Raw genomic sequence first — 19,056 nt, forward strand, 5'->3', positions numbered from 1 at the left:
ATGGTTGTTAGACATGGAACACCATAATTTTCAAAGAATTCAAAATGATTATCACACAGAGGGCAATAAAGATAAATATGGTAGGTATAAGCAGGCTCTAACATACAACCAATGAAGAACTTTGAGGAAGAACAGGATATCAGCAGGGAAATGTATGCTAGGAAGAGAATATGGGGCAGTAACATCCTGAGGGCCAGGGATGACAGAAGAATAGCCTAAATACTCTACTTGTGTCCTTAGGATGTGAAAAAAAAAGTAAAGAAGGTCTTCAGAACAATAACTGAAGCCCTTGAGGGGCATTTCTGGAAAAGCATAGATTAAAGATCTAATGGCAATGGCAAGGTTTATGACCTGCACCATTTGAGGGAGCATCCTAGTTAATGCGATCACAGATCCGTTTAAGTATTTTGAAATATTTATTATGGGAATGGCATAAAATACCTAACATTTATTTTCATTTAATAAATGTGGTCACATCTGAAATAGCAGAAAGACAGACAGTCCCATCCATACAGAGTCTGATAGGAATACAAATCAGGACAGGTAAATATACACGGGTTATGCAGCAATGAAATTGGGGATATTCCGGCCTCTTTTACTAACTTGTTTAAGTAAGGGCTGCCCTAGTAAATCCCCGTGGATTTACAGGCCACCCCAGACAGAAAGCCTGCTCACCTACTAATTGCAGTCATCAATTCTATTCAAAAAAGAGAACAAGTATCATCTAATTATATTGTACGTCTAAGCCAAAGTAAACATAATGGAATGGAACAAATGAGAAAAGTGTTGGAATGGGAACATATGAATGTAGTTTAAGTCTATTGTTAAGGACTTTAAAGGTCTTTCAATTAATCAGATAACATTCTACAAGCTTCTTTTGTCTGTATTTACTAGAGAAAATACAAATGGAGGTTTGAGTTAGACAACTAAAGCAAAATGAATTGTATAATTATTTAGAATATAGTACATCAAAATTTTAAAACCAGGGCAATTTCAAATAATAGTAGCATTAAATAGCACTTTAGAGTTTGCCAAGCGCTGTACGTATGGTACATCTTTTGATCCTCAAAAACTCTGTGAAGTAGGTACTATTATTTATTCCCATTTTATAGATGAGGAAATTAATGACAGTCAGCCCAGGGTCACACAGTTAGTAAGTGACTGAGTTGATATTTGAATTTCAGTCTTCCTGATTCTAATCCTCTGTTCTTACCCAATGCTGTTATTCAGTCGTTTCAGTCATGTACGACTCTTTGTGACCCCATTTGGGGTTTTCTTGGCAAAGGTACTAAAGTAGTTTGCCATTCCCTTCTGTGGCTGATTTCACAGATGAGGAAACTGAGGCAAACAAGGTTAAGTGACTTGCCCAGAATCACACAGCTACTAAGTGTCTGGGGCTGGATTTGAACTTAGGTCCTCCTGACTCCAGGCCCAGCTCTCTATCCGTTGTGCCCCCTAGTTGCCCTATATTACCCAATTGTGTTGGTAAGCAAAATGGGCTCCTTAGCACTTAGTTCAACAAGTGCCCTTGAAGAGTTTGGCTTTTGTTTGCTTTGAGTAATTCAGTATATTCCATTGAATCTTACTAAGTGCTAAGCCCCAGGCCCAAACCCCTATTAGGTGTAAAACCTATGTGGGTGTGGATTGGTAAATAAGGTGGGGCCCAAGGTGGGGCTAACTCAGGGGAGGGCCTAGTTTACAAATGAGTTTGAGTGATAGGTTTGGGACATCAGAGGCTCTTAGACCACGTGGGTTTTAGTCGCCTCTTTGTGACGATTTTAGGTCACGTGGGTGTGTGACTCACCCTTGACTCTGAAAAGATATAAAACCAGGGGTTGGCCTTCTTCTTTGGAGCTCTCACCCACAACCGTGGTGGCGCGAGTGACTCTGGGCCAGCCCTTGTTCTGAGCTCCCGGGCTGAACCTAGATGTTGGTAACTATTTGGTCTGTCTGCTGATGTTTGTAATTTGTTTGTAATTTGCTCTGAAGTTCAGGGTGCTGGCTTTTTCCCCTGAACTAAGTGAATGATATCTGTATGCTGAATTAAAGTAAGCTTGTCAACGCCTTCACCTTGCTTTCCTTAGTTAAGCAGATCAAAAGAACCTGTGCTGTTGGCAGCTTTCTGGGTGCTGGCTGTGGGTGGATCTTACACGCCACAGAAGCTGCTAGCCGGATTGTGGAAACACCAATGTACCACCTAATAATAATAGATGACATTTATATAATACTTTACAATTTAGAAGTACTTTTACGCTCAATAACTATTTTTAATCCTGATATAACCCTGTGAACTAGATATTGTAGATCTAATTATCTCCATTTTATAGATAAGGAAGTTGCGGTTCAGAGAGGTCACAGTAAATGGTTTGCCCAAAGGTCAACAGGATTCAAACCCAGGTCCCCCAATCCGCTTCCAGCACTTATTCCACCATGTTACTGTAGCCTTTCTAAGACAGAAAGAACCAGCTTGACTTTATATACAAAGCAGACAGATCAGTCCATTACTAGGTCAATGACACAGAGCTGTCAGGGTCCTTATGGATCACCTAGCACCACTTTCTGCATGTGCCAGAGGAGGAAAGCCAGCTCAGTGAGACTAAACACTTATCTGAAGTCACACAGGCAGTAAGTGATGGCATAGAGATTTGAACTCATGTCCTCTGGCTCCAGATCTGTGCCCCTTCCACTGCACTACATAACCGCTGATGATTACTACTTGTACTTTGTTGTGGAAGGAAATTGTAAACGGGATGGAAAAGGAAATACAGTCTTATTAGAGCATCCTAGTACCAGGAGAAGATCATATACGGTTGAGATTGCAATGGAGATACCAAGAATGCAAAGAAGGGGAAGCCATGGAAAAGCTCATGGCAAGAATTAAAGGCAGACAGCTATTTCTGGAGAATGGCATATTGTTGCTTTCCTAATCATGGCACTGACAAACCAGATACATGCACTCAACAGGCAAGATATCATTCGACCCTTGTATCCCAGATCTCACTACACGGACCTCCTGTCACTACATATCACATGTCACCATTACAGTTATGCCCAACAAAAAAGCCCAACCTAGTAGAAACTTTCATTTCTATTTTCCCCCACACTGAGGTCTCTCTCCAACCACTGTCTCTGCAGACTGCTGTGATGACATAGAGCTGGATGATGTAAATTCAGCCTCAGCTCCACAGTGAGCCTGGGGCCAGAGAGAAGCAAACCCAGAATCACTGTGAGAGGAAAGGGACAAGCACCAGAGGGCATGGGAGGCCCCGGGTGGCAATGCTTAGAAAAGAAACAATCTGGCAAGCATCTTCCTTCTTCCTAAAGGTGAGAGTCTAAGGTGGAAAATATTTCACCTACCATCAGAGTTGGCTGATATGTTCATTAGTTTTACCTAACTGCTTTTTTTCTTCTCTTTATTTTTTGTTACAAGGGATGGCTTTCTGGGGAGGAGAGGATAGAATAATTTGATCCTCATAAATAACTTTGGGAAGCTGCTGCTATTATTATATTTAGGACAAGGACTGGTCTTATAACTCTCATTGGTATAGGAAATCTCTAAGAAAATTCCCTGTACTAATACAAGTGAGGACTTTTCTGTGAAACTTAATGTTAGAGAGTTTGCTAGAGCACTTAGTAATGGCACAGTGAATGGAGCATTGGGCCTGGAGTCAGGAAGTTGCTGCTGCTGTTGTTTTGTTGTTTTCAGTCATGTCTAACCCCCTTTAGGGGGTTTTCTTGGCAAAGATACTGGAGTGGTTTGCCATTTGCTTCTCCAGCTCATTTTACAGATGAGGAAACTGAGGCAAGCAGGGTTAAGTGACTTGCCCAAGGTCACACAGCCAATAAGTGCCTGAGGCCACATTTAAACCCAGGTCTTCTCGACTCCAGGCCCGGGGCTCTATCCACTGTGCCACCTAACTGCCTTTTGGAATCAGAAAGACATGATTTCAAATTTAATCTCAGACACTTATTACGTGTGTGACTCTCAGTAAGTCACTTAACCTCTGTTTGCCTCAACTTCCTGAACTTAAAAATGGGGATGATAATAGCACCTGCCTCCCAGAGTTGTTGTAAGGATCAAATGAGACAGTATTTGTTTAAAACAAAGCACTTAGCACAGTGCCTGGCACATAGTAGGTACTACACAAATATTTATCCCTTTTCCCTTCCCCCTGACTACTATGTGTCAAAAGGAAGACCTGACCCAAGGTCTTCCTGACTGGGAGACTGACTCTCTATCTACTGTGCCACATGACTACTCTCCATTCAGAAATAAGGGTGATGCGAAAAAGAAAAGATGTCAATAAAAAGTGACTTCAAAACAAAAGATGGGAGTTGAACTGGATCATCTCAAATACTCCTTCTAGCTCTAAAACCGGATAACTCTATGAAAAAGATAACCACTGCTTCCCCAAGATCCCCAGCTTGAGAAGCTGTTCTACATGGCATTACAGAAGGGCTTAGAAAGGCCACTCAGACTCCCTGACAGCCAGGCAAGAGATCTGTCTGGGAAATCCCAATTGATACAACCAGAACCAATGAATACCCTGAAGCCCAGACAGAACCTGTTACCTACACCACGCCAGTCTATTATCTAACAAAGTGCTTCCTATCACCTTCCGTCATAACCAAGCTTGCAAAATGAAGTGGAAACAACCACCACAGCACTGTAAGCTTAAAATAGTACTAAACGACATGCCAGTTCACAATGATATAGTAACTAATACTAACTCCAGAGGGGTGGGGATGAACAATATTTCCCTCTTCTTGGTAGAAGGGTGGTGAGACTATGGGTAGGAACTAATGCACACACATGCTGGCATGGTTGGTGTTTGCTTTGAGTATCTATTTTCCATTGTTATATGTTCTTCTGGAAGCAAAAGTGCTATTTAAGAAGAATTAATAAAACATTAAAATCTAAATCAAGAAATAATAAGAAATAAACAAGATAAAAATAGAGGAGGAAGTAATTATCCAGGTGATTTAAAACAGCTACCCTTCCTGCCAATCATTAGCAAGAAAATATTTTTTGACTAATAACTGCTAGATAATTAGGCAGCTAGGAGGTATAGTGAACAGAGAGAGCTGGACTTCTGGGTCAGGAAGATCTGAGTTTGAATCTTCCCTTAGACATTTTCTAGCTGTGTAACCATAGGCAAAATTCACTTAATCTCCTTTGGTTATAGCTTCCTTATTTGTAAAATGAGGACAACAGAAGCATCTACTTCACAAGGCTAATTTTTATTTATTATAATTTATTTATTATATATAACATATTTATATATAATTATTAGATATATAATATATTATGTTATAATTTATTACAATAATAATAATAGCTAGCATTTACACAGCACATACTACATGCCAGGAACTTTACAATTATTATCTCATTTGACCCTCACCACAACCATTTGAAGTAGGTGCTATTATTATCCCCATTTCACAGTTGGAGAAACTGAGGCAAACAGAAGTATAAGTGTTTTGCCCAAGGTCACATGGCCAGTAAAAGTCTGAGGCTGGATTCCTGACTCCAGGCTCAGCTCTCTATCCACTGCCCCACCTAGCTGCCTTACAGCAGGCTATTTTAAGAATCAAATAAGATTTTATAAATAGATATACATATATAAATATATGTGTATCTATATACTACCTTGCTAACTTTAAAGATGCATTATTTCTCATCATCATCATCATCATTACTACGTCAAACAGAGATGTGGGTAGTGATGCACTACAGTGTGATTATTCCAAAGCCCTACTTACAAGCCCAGGTCCCTGGTAATAAATGAGGCCCTTAGGGAGATGTGTTCCTCTTTCAGGCCAATAAGGTAAATTGTAATTTATGATGATTCAGGAACTGCTAAAAATTACCGTAAAGTAGGGGTGATGAACTTGCAGCCTCGAGGCCACATGTGGCCCTCTAGGTCCTCAAGTGCAATTTGTTTGGTAAAGTTTGGATTCAGTCCAAGTGCTGCACTTGAGGACTTAGATGTGGCCTTGAGGCTGCAAGTTCCCCACCCCTGCAAAGTCTGAAAAAGTTAATTCTACCATTTTCCTAGGCCTAAACTACTGAGGGAAGCTTGAATATTAAATACTACTGTCCTAGATATCAAACATCTCTAGGAACCAAAGAACATGTACGTTTATAGATAACAGAGACTTAAAACAATGCCTAAAATGAAATCTGTTCATGTCTTTTCACATTTTAGCTAACTTTAATCATTCAGTTGGAACTTTTTTCATCTTATCAAGGACAGTGATCTGGGAGTAAAAGTGATTCAGCAGAAAGGGACCTGGATTTGACATCTAGGCAATGGGTTCTAGTCCTGTTTCTGCTACTTGTTGCCCATGTGTGACCTTAGACAAGTCACATAATCAGAGAGGTGGCAGCTGGGTGCCTCACCTCCATAGAGCCTGGAGTCAGAAAGACCCAAGTTCAAATGTGGCCTCACACACTAACTGTATGGCTTTAGACATGTCATTTAATGTCGAGAAATGGTTCAGTTTTCTCCTCTTCAACATAAAGAGAGGGATTCTATGACCTAGATGAAGTCCCTGACAACACTAATCCGATGATACTATGATAAATAAATGAGGAAAAAAGCCAATATCACAAAGAGCAAATACTTTGATTCATTGTTTTGAACATGAAAACTAAGGTTTCATGCCAACCTATATAAAAGGTCTATATAAGATTTCATTTCCATCTCCTTTCCTCCTCATTTAGACTGGATCTATGATTTATTTGTGGTAGGAAACTCCCCATAAGAAATTTCTTTTAGTAATGTGGGCAGCTAGGTGGCGCCATTGTGGATAGAGTGCTAGGCCTGGAGTCAGGGAGACTCACCTTCCTGAGTTCAAATCTCGCCTCAGACACTTACTAGCTGTGTGACCCTGGGCAAGTCACTTAACCCTGTTTGTCTCAGTTTCCTCATCTGTAAAATGAGCTCAAAAAGGAAATGGCAAACCTTTCTTTGCCAAGAAACCCCCAAATGAGGTGACAAAGAGTTGGACATGACTAAAACAACTCAACAATGTGGGTAAGCAAATTATCTACAACTTATAATTTTAGAAAATTGCTTGGAACACTGAGAGGTTTGAGTAAGTTGCTCTGGGTCACATAGCCAATATATGGCAGAGGCAGCACTAGAACCCAAGTCTTTTGGACACTGAGAGCTGCTGTCTACAAATAATAATAGCTCACATTTATACAGGATCTACTATGTGCCAGGCCCTGGGCTAAGCACTTTACAAATATCTGATTTTATCCTTAAAACACCCCTGTATGGCAAGTGCTGTGATTATTCCCATTCTAGAGATGAGGAAACTGAGGCAAACAGAAGTTAAGTGACTTGTCCAAGATCACACAGCTAGCAAGTAAGACCACAAATATTCCTAACTCCAGGAACAAGAAGACCACCTAGCTGCACCCTTTGCTCCCTTCCACTACCTCTCCCTCTTCTTTTTTTTAAAGAACAAAAGCCTTAAACACAGAAGAATGGATAATTCTCCAATTCAAGCAGAAAAAAAATCATTTAAAATCATAATAGAAGCAAATTTTTTTTCTGAAACAAAGCTGGTGCTTCCAGACTTTCTCCCTCCTTAGTGTAATGGTGATAAGCTGATAAAGATTATTGCTTCAAATTTGGACTTAACTTCCTCTGAACTCACTTGTCTGATGACCAAACGTGACAATGCTTTCAGGTATCCCAAGTGGCAATGTCTTACCAGTGTAGATGCTGGCACTGGAAGCTGGGATGCCAAACTGTGATTCGATGAACTTGGGAATGAAGGTGATAAAGGCGGTGACAATGGCACTCTCAGCTGTGTATGACAAACTCACAAAAAGGAATGTCATGTTGCTTAAGATCCTGACAGCTGCTCTTGGTAGGTCTACAAAATGACAAAAAAAATGACAAATGAATGTTATCAAGAAGGGATGGGAAATCAAATCCAACTTGAATTGTCTTCCAAACGAACTGTCAATAACAACTGAGTCTTTATAAAAATAGGGAAAAAATTATGCCTGTTGGAAACTGTTTCTTTTAGGCATGTCTTTATGGAATTTTTTTCTTAAATAGGATAAAGAAGTCTAATAAAATGTTACAAAATGTTTCAAAAATATATCCATAGGCACCATAAAAGATCCCACTGAACAAACAAGTTATGTTCCAAAAATGTATTTCTAAGTTAATTATTCTAAATTCAAAATATATTTTTCCTTAGAAAGAATGTGATAAATGGTGGTTAGTTCACAGACTAGCCCACAAAAGGCTAATCAACCGACAATGTGCCTAATGTAGGATATTAATGGTATTATTACTCCAACTACATAATTCCATCATTTGGAAAATTCATTGAGTCCTGACTCCAGATAGCAAGACCATACCTCCTTCCTTCATCTTCTCTTGCTTCCCCTCCTTAGGGAATATAGCTTCCTTCAACAGTGGTATCCTGAGGAAAGGTCTTGGAGCATCAGCAACTATGCGTTTGCATAAGGGAAGGCATCACTCTAAGTCAATCACCTCTGAAGTGCTCTGAATTAAGGGGGTATTGGTTCCCCCACTGGAGAAAGAGAGGAAGAGTTCGGGGCTTGTGGATGGCTCCCTATAGTCTATTCACCTATCTGGATCACTGGTAACTGCATAATGCCTGTGTCTTTATTTTCCTAGCCATGGATTTTCTCAAGTCTCTCATACCTCCACTGATAAGACATTGTGATGGATTATTTTTTATATATACAATCATCTCAATGATGGTTTGGTGTCTTATGCAACAGCTGCAATCAAGGTCCTTAATAAAAAAAATAAATCTCTTTGAAAGTATATAATTTAAAACTTCTTCCCCAGAACACCAGGATTAAAAAGTCAGGAGGATGACATATATTTTAGGGGAGTCCAGACTTACAATTTGAACTCCCTTGTGTAGAAACTCCCTTTCTGACTCAGATCAGCAACTACACTGCAATTTGCGTCTTACATAATTAGGTGACTAAGGTACTGAGCGGTTGTGACTTGTACAGGTCACAGGGCCCGTGTCTGTGGGAGGTTGGACTGGATCCTTGGTCTTCCCAGCCATCAGACCACCTGCTGCAGTGCTGGTCTTCTGTCTACTATATCATGCTGACCTTCACTTCTACATATTATTTTAAAATTAATATTAAAATTATTGGGTATAGTAAAGGAAGTCAATAAAAATAAAAGCTTTATTATAAAATTCAAAGAAGATAATACATTTACAATGTAAATATCCATACAGACAATAGGTACAATTGGTCAGTTTCTTTCTAAATTAATAAACAGTGTTTAAGAAGAAATTCTACTCATGTCAAAACTGGCCAAGTTGCCTAAAAGATAAATGATTCCTCCTCTTTTCTCTTGGCCATAAAGAGACCATCTGGTTTATAATTAAGACTTTTGGGGTAGTGGAGAAGATTAATAGCTACTTAAAATTTCAACCTCTTTTGCCAAGTTCAAAGAAAAAAATATTTTAAAGTATAAATTTATGGAATACGGGTATTTGAACTATAAAGAGATATGCTTTTTGTATTGGGGTATAAAGCATATTAGCCTCACTTAGAACACGAAGCAAAAGCTCAACGATGAAGTAACATACCAAAACAACACAAAATATAATGCTATTCATATTAAGTTCAAGGGCTAAAATCCAGTTTTGCAATAATGTACATGATTTCTGAAAATTCTTAAAACCTAATTCACTGCACAAAGGCAAATTTTACTGCACGATAAAATAGGAATAGTGTCAAAAACAATATAATAAAATTCGAGGAAACAAAAAAAATACTTATTGTAGCTATCGATCACTGCAGATACTTCTGTAGTATCTAAACAAGATCATTGAATGTATCTAAACAATATCTAAACAAGTATCTAAACAGTATCTAAAAAAGATCATTTAATCCTTTACAAATCATGTCCAGGAAAGAACACTAATAGAATGGCTAAAGGTCATTTTTAATGTCTACAAATTTACATTTAGCTTCAAGTTTTCCTTTGAAGTAGTAAAGTTTTGAATTAGAACAAACTGAACTTGGACCTGGAAGAAACCTTAGAAACCATCTGGTCCAATCCTCTCACTTCACAGAAAGGGAAACTGAGGCACAGGGAAAAGACATGATTTGTCTAATATCACATAGGTAGGCATGATGACTGAGTGAATAGTAGAGTCAGGAAGAGCTGAATTCAAATACTGCTTTTGATACTAATTAGTTATATGACTTGGGCAAATCTCTGAGCCTCGATTTCTTCACATATAAAATAGGAGTGATATTGCCCTCAAGAGGGGCAAATGAAATCATATATTTAAAATTCTCTGCAAACATTACAGCTTTATCTCTAAATGCAAGTCAGTGCTAATACTATTAGTAGTCCCAGTATACAAATCTAGGTCCTCTGACCCCCTATCAATCCTCTTTTTATTCCACCAAGCTCCTCTCATTGAATTGCACTGAGCTGTTTTCCCCTCCACTAAATGGCCCCAGTCTGCTGTTTTTTGAGTCTATATCTTTCGTTATTCAGTCATTTCAGTCACGTCCTCCTCTTTGTGACCCCGTATGAGGTTTTCTTGGCAAAGATACTGGAGTGGTTTGCCATTTCCTTCTCCAACTCATTTTACAGATGAGGAACTGGGGCAAATGGGGGTAAGTGACTTGCCCAGAGTCACACAGCTAGTGTGTGAGGCCAGATTTGAACTCGGGAAGACGAGTCTTTCTGACTTTAGGCCTGACACCCCATCCACTATGTCATCTATCTACTTGGTACAATCTTTCTATCTCCTCTCTTACAATTTGTCAGTGTTCTCTTCTTAATGTTTATCTCCCCAGCTGGTGCCAACCCATTTCTAATTCATGGTCTCTTTTTTTGGGGGGGTGGCATCGATTAGTCATGTCCTACTCTTTGTGACCCCATTTGGGGTTTTCTTGGCAAAGATACTGGAATGGTTTGCCATTTGCTTCTCTAGCTCATTTTACAGATGAGGAAACTGAGGCAAACATGGTTAAGTGACTTGCCCAGGGTCTGAGGACAGATTTGAACTCAGGTCCTCCAGATTCCAAAGCCAGTGCTCTATCCACTGTGCCATCTAGCTGCTCCTTGTTGCCTCTACTATGCTACAAAAAAAAAATACACTTGAAATATGCCCTGACGTGCTTAGAAAAAAATAAGATGACTATTTTGTTATGGTTCTATATAATACCCCAGAATAAATCCTCCTCTGGAAAGGATCATGGCAACAGCAAAAAGAATATGTTGTGTTGAAAACAAACCAGATTCTCCCAAGTTATTCCTAGGACATTTTTCAGTCACCTTTGGAAGCTCTAATAGGTGTTCTTATCCAGGAGTCCAAGAATTTGTTTTACATAGACATATTTTGATAACTATATTTCAATATAATTACTTTCTTTGGTCATCTTATGGATTTTATTTTATGCACTTAAAAACATGATTCTGAGACAAGAGTCTGTATTCCAAACTACCAAAGGTATCCAAGGCATAAAAACAGGTAGGAATTCTTGCTCTAGCAATGAACTCCTCCAAGGAACTAGGGAACTCTTCAGGATTTAAAAAAACAAACAAACCACACCCTAGTTACCTTTACAAAGTGGTCTGGTTGAACCTCTGAGTGGCCAAGGTTTACTATAGTGAGAAACAAGTTTCCTGTAGCTGCAAACAGACATTTAATAAGAAACAATCCCAAAGAAAGCCATACTTGTGTCAGAGTTGTTAATATTTCCCTAATGTCCTCAATGTACAAGATACTGTACATAGGATATATGGTAACAGGACATGGCCTTTCAGGTACTCATTTTCTAATTTCAGGCATATCTACCACATCACACAAGCAGGTATTATAGGAACCCACTGCTTGCTCCTTATGGTTAGCTTTTGCTTTCTGTTTTTGCCTTCTATTTTATTTCCTAGTTGGAAATTCTTGAGTGTATCCAGTTAAGGAGAATTATCTTAAGCATCTGTATAGTAATCAATAGAAGTTTTAGAGAGAGGAAAAAGCCTTACCTAAGCCTTCTAGAAGATGATTCTTCTTTGAAGTGAGATTTGGAGAGTCTTCAATCAACAAATATTTTAAAGCCCCTACCATGTGCAGGGTATTGAGAGATAGAAAGATGAAAAGAATAGGGCCCCTGCCCTCAAAAAATTTATAATCTGGTAGGGAAGATAAGACATGTATACAAACACTATAATACAAATATAATGAAATGGATGCATAGTAGAGGAACAATGTTTTATCAGAGATCAGAAGACAGAAAAGTCATTTCTAGCAGAGGGGAAAAGCTTCACAGGGAAGATAAAACTGGAAATGGGCCAGTAGAATGAGCAGAGAAGAGTGCTTTGATGGATGGAAAAAAGCAGTCTGCAAAAGGAGAAGGAGACCAAAGGAACAAGTATGAGACTAAAGACAAGCAACAGGATGAGAGATGGGAAGTACAGATTTATGCTTTAGGAACTGCAAATCTGACAAAAGAATGGATGATTGTTAGTGGGGAAATGAGAGAAATTTCATTATTTATAACCTTACTTCTATTATTATCTACTTAAAATAATGAAATAGCAAATCAAGAGATGGGAACATGCATTAATTGTAGATATGTGTCTCTACATAGAATACACATTTTCTGCCCACACATTTTTTCTTGATTATATGGAAATTCTATTAGCCATAAATATTTTCCTAATTTCTAATAACTCTCTTTATTCTTTCATGCTTTCATCAACTTATTATTCTGATGATTCATGATGGTTTGAAGGCGATCCTTGTTTCTAAAGGCTATCCTAGTGGAATTCAATCTCTGGTAGGTCCTGATAAGCTGGAAAGGCCCTGAACATGAATCCAGCATTGGGCTATACATCTGACCAAGGACCAGGCCAACTAAGTAGAAAGAGACATCACCAGAATATTGGCCACCAGGAAAATAAATTTTTTTAGTTACAGAAACTCAGATAAAATATCACTATAGTATGGCACAGTGCAGTTATGATTGGTTTTGGTAGAGGCAATTTCCCCTCTAAGGAAATGAGGGATCTATTGAAGTACTGATGTTTTCTGCCATTGTATAATTATTTAAGCTTATTAAATCATACCAAGCCTGCTAGTTGGGGGAAGAGAGAAGTGGAAAAAGAAAGAATGAGAAAAAGAGGAGAGGGGAAAATGAGAAGAAAGAGGAGGTCACAGCAGAAGCAACAGCAGCAAAAATTAACATAATCAGGCCACAAAGAAGAGAGGAAAAAAAATGTACCTCCTTCTCTTCTTTTCAAGGGGTTATAGTGTAGAACATTGCATATATTGTCAGATTCAGCTGATTTTTGTTGGTTAATTTTGCTGAGCTGCTTTTGTTCCTTCCTTTTTTATTCTTTTTGGAAAGGAAGCTCTCTGGGGAGGGGAGAGGGTGGGATGTATTTTAAAATGAAGGTGTTGTAAAAACAAATGCTATAAAAAATTTAAGGTAGCATATTTGCTCTGCAACAGTAGCTTCAAAGTGACAAAAATCTAGACTTTTGCTAACTAACCATTCCTAAGAACAATTTGGGGTTAAAAGGAAACACTATTTTAATAATACAATAATTTCATAACAGACCATAAATATTTAGTACATGAAACTGGTCACATGGCATTATACCTGTTTCTAAACTGTAGCTGAATGAAGACAGAATTTGACATGGCGTAAGAGAAGTTCTTGGGCTTCCTATTTTAATGTTTGTTTGTTGGTTGGTTGGTTTATCCATTTATTTATTTATTTATCTCATACCTGATTCTTAAGGTTAAACAATTTTTAAACTTTAAAATCTTCTGATACTTTAAAGAGATGGGGAAAGCAAGCACATCCTAACTGTGTTTATAATAATAATAATGCTAATAATAGTACATAACACTTTAAGGTATGCAAAGCACTGGAGCCAAGATGGCGGCTGGAAAGCAGGGACTTGTGTGAGCTCCCCACCACGTCCCTCCAAAAACCTATAAAAAATTGCCCTGAACAAATTCTAGAACTGCAGAACCCACAAAATAGCAGAGGGAAGCAGGGATCCAGCCCAGGACAGCCTGGATGGTCGCTGGATGAGGTCTATCGCGTACGGAGTGGAGGGGAGCAGAGCTCAGCGTGGGAGGCAGCAGGACCAACCAGACCAGGAGCTGGGCAGGACAGGCCCTAGCACCCTGAATCAGTGAGCTGTGGCAGTTACCTGGCTTCTCAACCCACAAACACCAAAGACAACAGAGAAGGTTAGTGGGAAAAGCTGCAGGGGCAGCAGGGGAGGTGCAGCTCCAGAACTACAGCTGCAGTTACTTCTGGCCCCAGGCCCACCTGGTGGGAGGAATTAAGTGGCAGATCAGAGCAGGAGTGCAGAACCTGCTGAAGATTTGCATCAGGTCTGGGTTGGTCGTTCTTGAGGAAGGAGGAGTGCTGGTGTGGCAGAGCAGGCAGTACAGAAATAGTTCTGAAATCAATGGCACATCCCCTCAAGCTTGGAACAAAGTATTCTTTGCTCTACAAGCAGTCATACCCCAACAAAAAATTCAAGGGTCAAGTAAGTTGGCTGGGAACATAGCCAGGCAGCGAAAATGCACCCAGATTCAGTCTCAGACTTTGGAATCCTTCTTTGATGACAAAGAAGACCAAAACATATGCCCTGAAGAAGTCAACAAAGTCCAAGAGCCTACACCAAAAGCCTCCAAGAAAAACATGAACTGGTCTCAGGCCATGGAAGAGCTCAAAAAGGAGTTGGAAAAGCAAGTTAGAGAAGTAGAGGAAAAATTGGGATGAGAAATGAGAATGATGCAAGAAAATCATGAAAAACAAGTCAATGACTTGCTAAAGGAGACCCAAAAAAATGAAATAAATATTGAAGAAAACAACACTTTAAAAAATAGACTAACTCAAATGGCAAAACAGCTCCAAAAAGCCAATGAGGAGAAGAATGCCTTGAAAGGCAGAATTAGCCAAATGGAAAAGGAGGTCCAAAAGACTACTGAAGAAAATACTACCTTAAAAATGAGATTGGAGCAGGTGGAAGCTAGTGACTTGATGAGAAATCAAGATATTATAAAACAGAACCAAAGGAATGAAAAAATGGAAGACAATGTCAAATATCTCATTGGAAAAACCACTGACCTAGAAAATAGATCCAGGTGAGATAATTTAAAAATTATTGGACTACCTGAAAGCCATGATCAAAAAAGAGCCTAGATATCATCTTTCAAGAAATTATCAAGGAGAATTGCCCTGATATTCTAGAGCCAGAGGGAAAAATAGACATTGAAAGAATCCACAGATTGCCTCCTCAAATAGATCCCAAAAAGAAAACTCCTAGGAACATTGTTGCCAAATTCCAGAGCTCCCAGGTCAAGGAGAAAATACTGCAAGCAGCCAGAAAGGAAAAAATTGAATATTGTGGAAAAACAATCAGGATAACACAGGATCTGGCAGCTTCCACATTAAGGGACCGAAGGGCTTGGAATATGATATTCTGGAGGTCAATGGAGCTAGGATTAAAACCAAGAATCACCTACCCATCAAAACTGAGTATCATGCTCCAAGGCAAAATATGGATTTTCAATAAAATAGAGAACTTTCAAGCTTTCTCAGTGAAAAGACCAGAGCTGAATAGAACATTTGACTTTCAAACACAAGAATCAAGAAAAGCATGAAAAGGTAAACAAGAAAGAGAAATCATAAGGGACTTACTAAAGTTGAACCGTTTTGTTTACATTCCTACATAGAAAGATGATATATATGATTCACGAGACCTCAATATCATAGTAGCTGAAAGGAATATGCATATATATATGTATACATATATATATACATATGTGTGTGTCTATGTAGGTGTATATATATATATATATATATAAACACACACACACACAAAGGGCACAGGGTGAGTTGAATATGAAGGGATGATATCTAAAAAAATAAAATCAATTTAAGGGATCAGAGAGGAATATATTGAGAGAGGGAGAAAGGGAGAGATAGAACGGGGTAATTTATCTCGCATAAAAGTGGCAAGAAAAAGCAGTTCTGTAGGAAGGGAAGAGGGGGCAGGTGAGGGGGAAAGAGTAAATCTTGCTCTCATTGGATTTGACCTGAGTAGGGAATACCATACACATTCAATTGAGTATCTCACCCCACAGGAAAGAAGGTGGAAGAAGATAAAAAAGGGGGGGATGATAGAAGGGAGGGCAGATGGGGGGAGGAGGTAATAAAAAACAAACATTTTGAAAAGGGACAGGGTCAAGGGAGAAAATTCAATAAAGGGGGATAGGTTAGGAAGGAGCAAAACACAGTTAATCTTTCACAACCTGAGTATTGTGGAAGAGTTTTACATAATGATACGCATGTGGCCTATGTTGAATTGCTTGCCTTCTTAGGGAGGGTGGGTGGGGAGAGAAGAGGGGAGAGAATTTGGAACTCAGAGTTTTAAAAACAGACATTCATAAACAACAACAACAAAAAAAAGTTTTTTCATGCAACTAGGAAATAAGATACACAGGCAATGGGGCATAGAAATTTATCTTGCCCTACAAGAGAGGAAGGGAAAGGGGGATGGGAGGGGAGTGGGGTGACAGATGGGAGGGCTGGCTGGGGAACAGGGCAACCAGAATATATGCCATCTTGGAGTGGGGGGAGGGTAGAAACGGGGAAAAAAATTGTAATTCAAATTTTTGTGAAAATCAATGCTGAAAAATAAATATATTAAATAAATTAAAAATTTTTTTAAAAGGTATGCAAAGCACCTTACAAATATTATCTCAGTGGATCCTCACAACAATCCTGTGAAGTAGGTGTTATTATTATCCCCATTTTGCAGATGAGGATACTGAGGCTGAGAGTAGTTGAGTTACTTGTCCAGGGACACAAAGCTGGCAAATGGCTAACTCTGGATTTGAATGCAGGACATCCTGACTTCAGATTCAGTATTCCATCCACTGTGCCACCTAGCTACCTAGGTATATGCATCACTTATTCTATAGTCTAAGTCTAGAAAGCCTTATAGGTGTGTAGATGTGGATTTCCTTGAACATGTCAATATTTAATCTCTTTGCCTTTTACCAAATTTAGCTCTCTTTGTCTAGTTCCATATGTGTTTTATAGACAAACAAAAGAAAATTCTTATAAAAGACCACCCAATGGTCACCAACACTTAACGACCCCATCCACCTCTCCTTGGAAGATGACAATTATGTAGAATCACTGATTATAAGCTCCATACCACCACTGCTCCCAACCTTCTCTTCACTCACCCTCCTACGCATACAGACAACATTGCATGCCCTGTTTTTCTATAGATCATTACTATTATTAATAATAACATCTTAGGAATTGAGACTGGACCAGTTATCTCATTAGTGTGGAGAACTTATTTACCAGTGCAGGCCAGCACCTTCTCTGCAATTTACATAATATTAGAGAATTGCATTGAGAAATTAAGTGATTTGCCCACAGCTAGCATGTGTCAGAGACAGGACTAGAACCCTGGTCTTCCTGGCTCCAAGGTCAGTCCTTTACAAGGTCATACTGCCTCTCAATTTGTGAAATGCTAATGACAACAATCATATTGACAATTTTTAGTCCCACAATCACCACAAGGACAGATTCACCTTTTTTCCCAAAAGAATCTTAACCCATTCACCCACACATTTCAGTGAACAGAACATTCTCAGTTATGAAATGGATCCTTCACAATCCCTGGATGCAAAGCCAGCTTGTTTATTTGTACAAATATGGATACAAACTTGAATGTTCTTTCCACACTTAGAACATAAGGGAAGCATCCTCTATGTGTTCATTCAAGTCATATTTTGTAGACTCTGTTAATATTCACTCTGTGCCTCCTTACTTCACAAGATATATTTTCTACATCAGTGAGGCTGTTTAAGTTGCAAATGTGTAAAGGAAAGGTATATGTAATTCTTCCTGTCAAGCACATGCTACATGTAATACTTTCTGATGAAGATACAGAGGATGGTGGTTGAACGCTTTACTCAAACATATTCACAGGGTCTCTGATGGCCACCTTATATGTGGCTCCTGGATTCAGTGCAGCTAACTCAATTTATCCACAACCTCCAAAATTCCTGCACTAATGGATTCTATGGATTTTAAACTACACTACATTCAAAATGGAGATGGTCTAACAGAGAAAAGAGCCTATAAAGTATTGTTCAAATTATCAATATAAGTAAACATAAAAGATCACAAACAGATAAAAACAGGAAAATTTCTAAAGTTTTCTAGACATCAAAAGCAATAACTTAGAGAATTTTTAGGTACTGTACTGTCAAGATATAATGGCTGCAAAGATATGAGCTCAGCTCTCAGAAAATTGATCAGGCATCCTTAATGTTTTAAGTGGTACTTTTAGTTCATAAGATATTAAAGCAATCAACATTTTATGAAAGGTTTAACCTTCTTACATGTAGCTGAAACAAGAACACTCAGAATCACACCTCTCTTTTCCACCACATTTAAAACAGCTTATGTGTTGCATAATTTACAAGGTGTAGCTAGAGAAATTGATCATATCAATTGATCACAAGTGTCTCACTCTCTTTGTCAGCTCTAGTGGCCAAAAAGTCATTGCAGCTTTCAAAGGTAAATATGAAACTCAACAGCAGTTGATTTTTTATTCATTGATATTTATCAATAACTCTGAATAGAATTTAAACTATATTAGATAAGATAATTGTGATCTCTTTTTTAAGATAGCACATTCAGTACCATATACATACAAACGTATGTATGTATGTATATATATATATATATAATATGTATGTCAACTATATATATATATCTATGTCAAATTGTTTTATTTTTAAAGTTAGCATGGGAAAACTCACTGTAGGAAGGATTATAAAAATATAGACACACATTCTCTGCTGAGGAAGCTGTAAATTAGTTCAACCATTCAAGAAAACAGTTTGAAATTTTGCGATAAAAGTTACTGAATTGTTCATATTTTTGGTCACCAAATTCTACTACTGCAATTACTGTTATACCCCAAAGAGGTTATTAACAGAAAGAAA

The 19,056-nt window shown here is 38.5% G+C and overlaps 1 protein-coding gene across 1 annotated transcript in view; it reads right to left on the bottom strand.

The window, feature by feature from the left end:
• SLCO5A1 (solute carrier organic anion transporter family member 5A1) overlaps positions 1–19,056 on the bottom strand; it is a 184,791-nt gene that overhangs the window by 73,590 nt on the left and 92,145 nt on the right. Inside the window, exon 4 of the mRNA XM_036758213.1 lies at positions 7,732–7,896. Coding sequence (XP_036614108.1) covers positions 7,732–7,896 — 165 coding nt within the window. The remainder of the gene's footprint in view (positions 1–7,731; positions 7,897–19,056) is intronic.

The sequence above is a fragment of the Trichosurus vulpecula genome, chromosome 1 (assembly GCF_011100635.1).
Source record: "Trichosurus vulpecula isolate mTriVul1 chromosome 1, mTriVul1.pri, whole genome shotgun sequence".
In the NCBI taxonomy this organism is placed as follows: Eukaryota; Metazoa; Chordata; class Mammalia; order Diprotodontia; family Phalangeridae; genus Trichosurus; species Trichosurus vulpecula.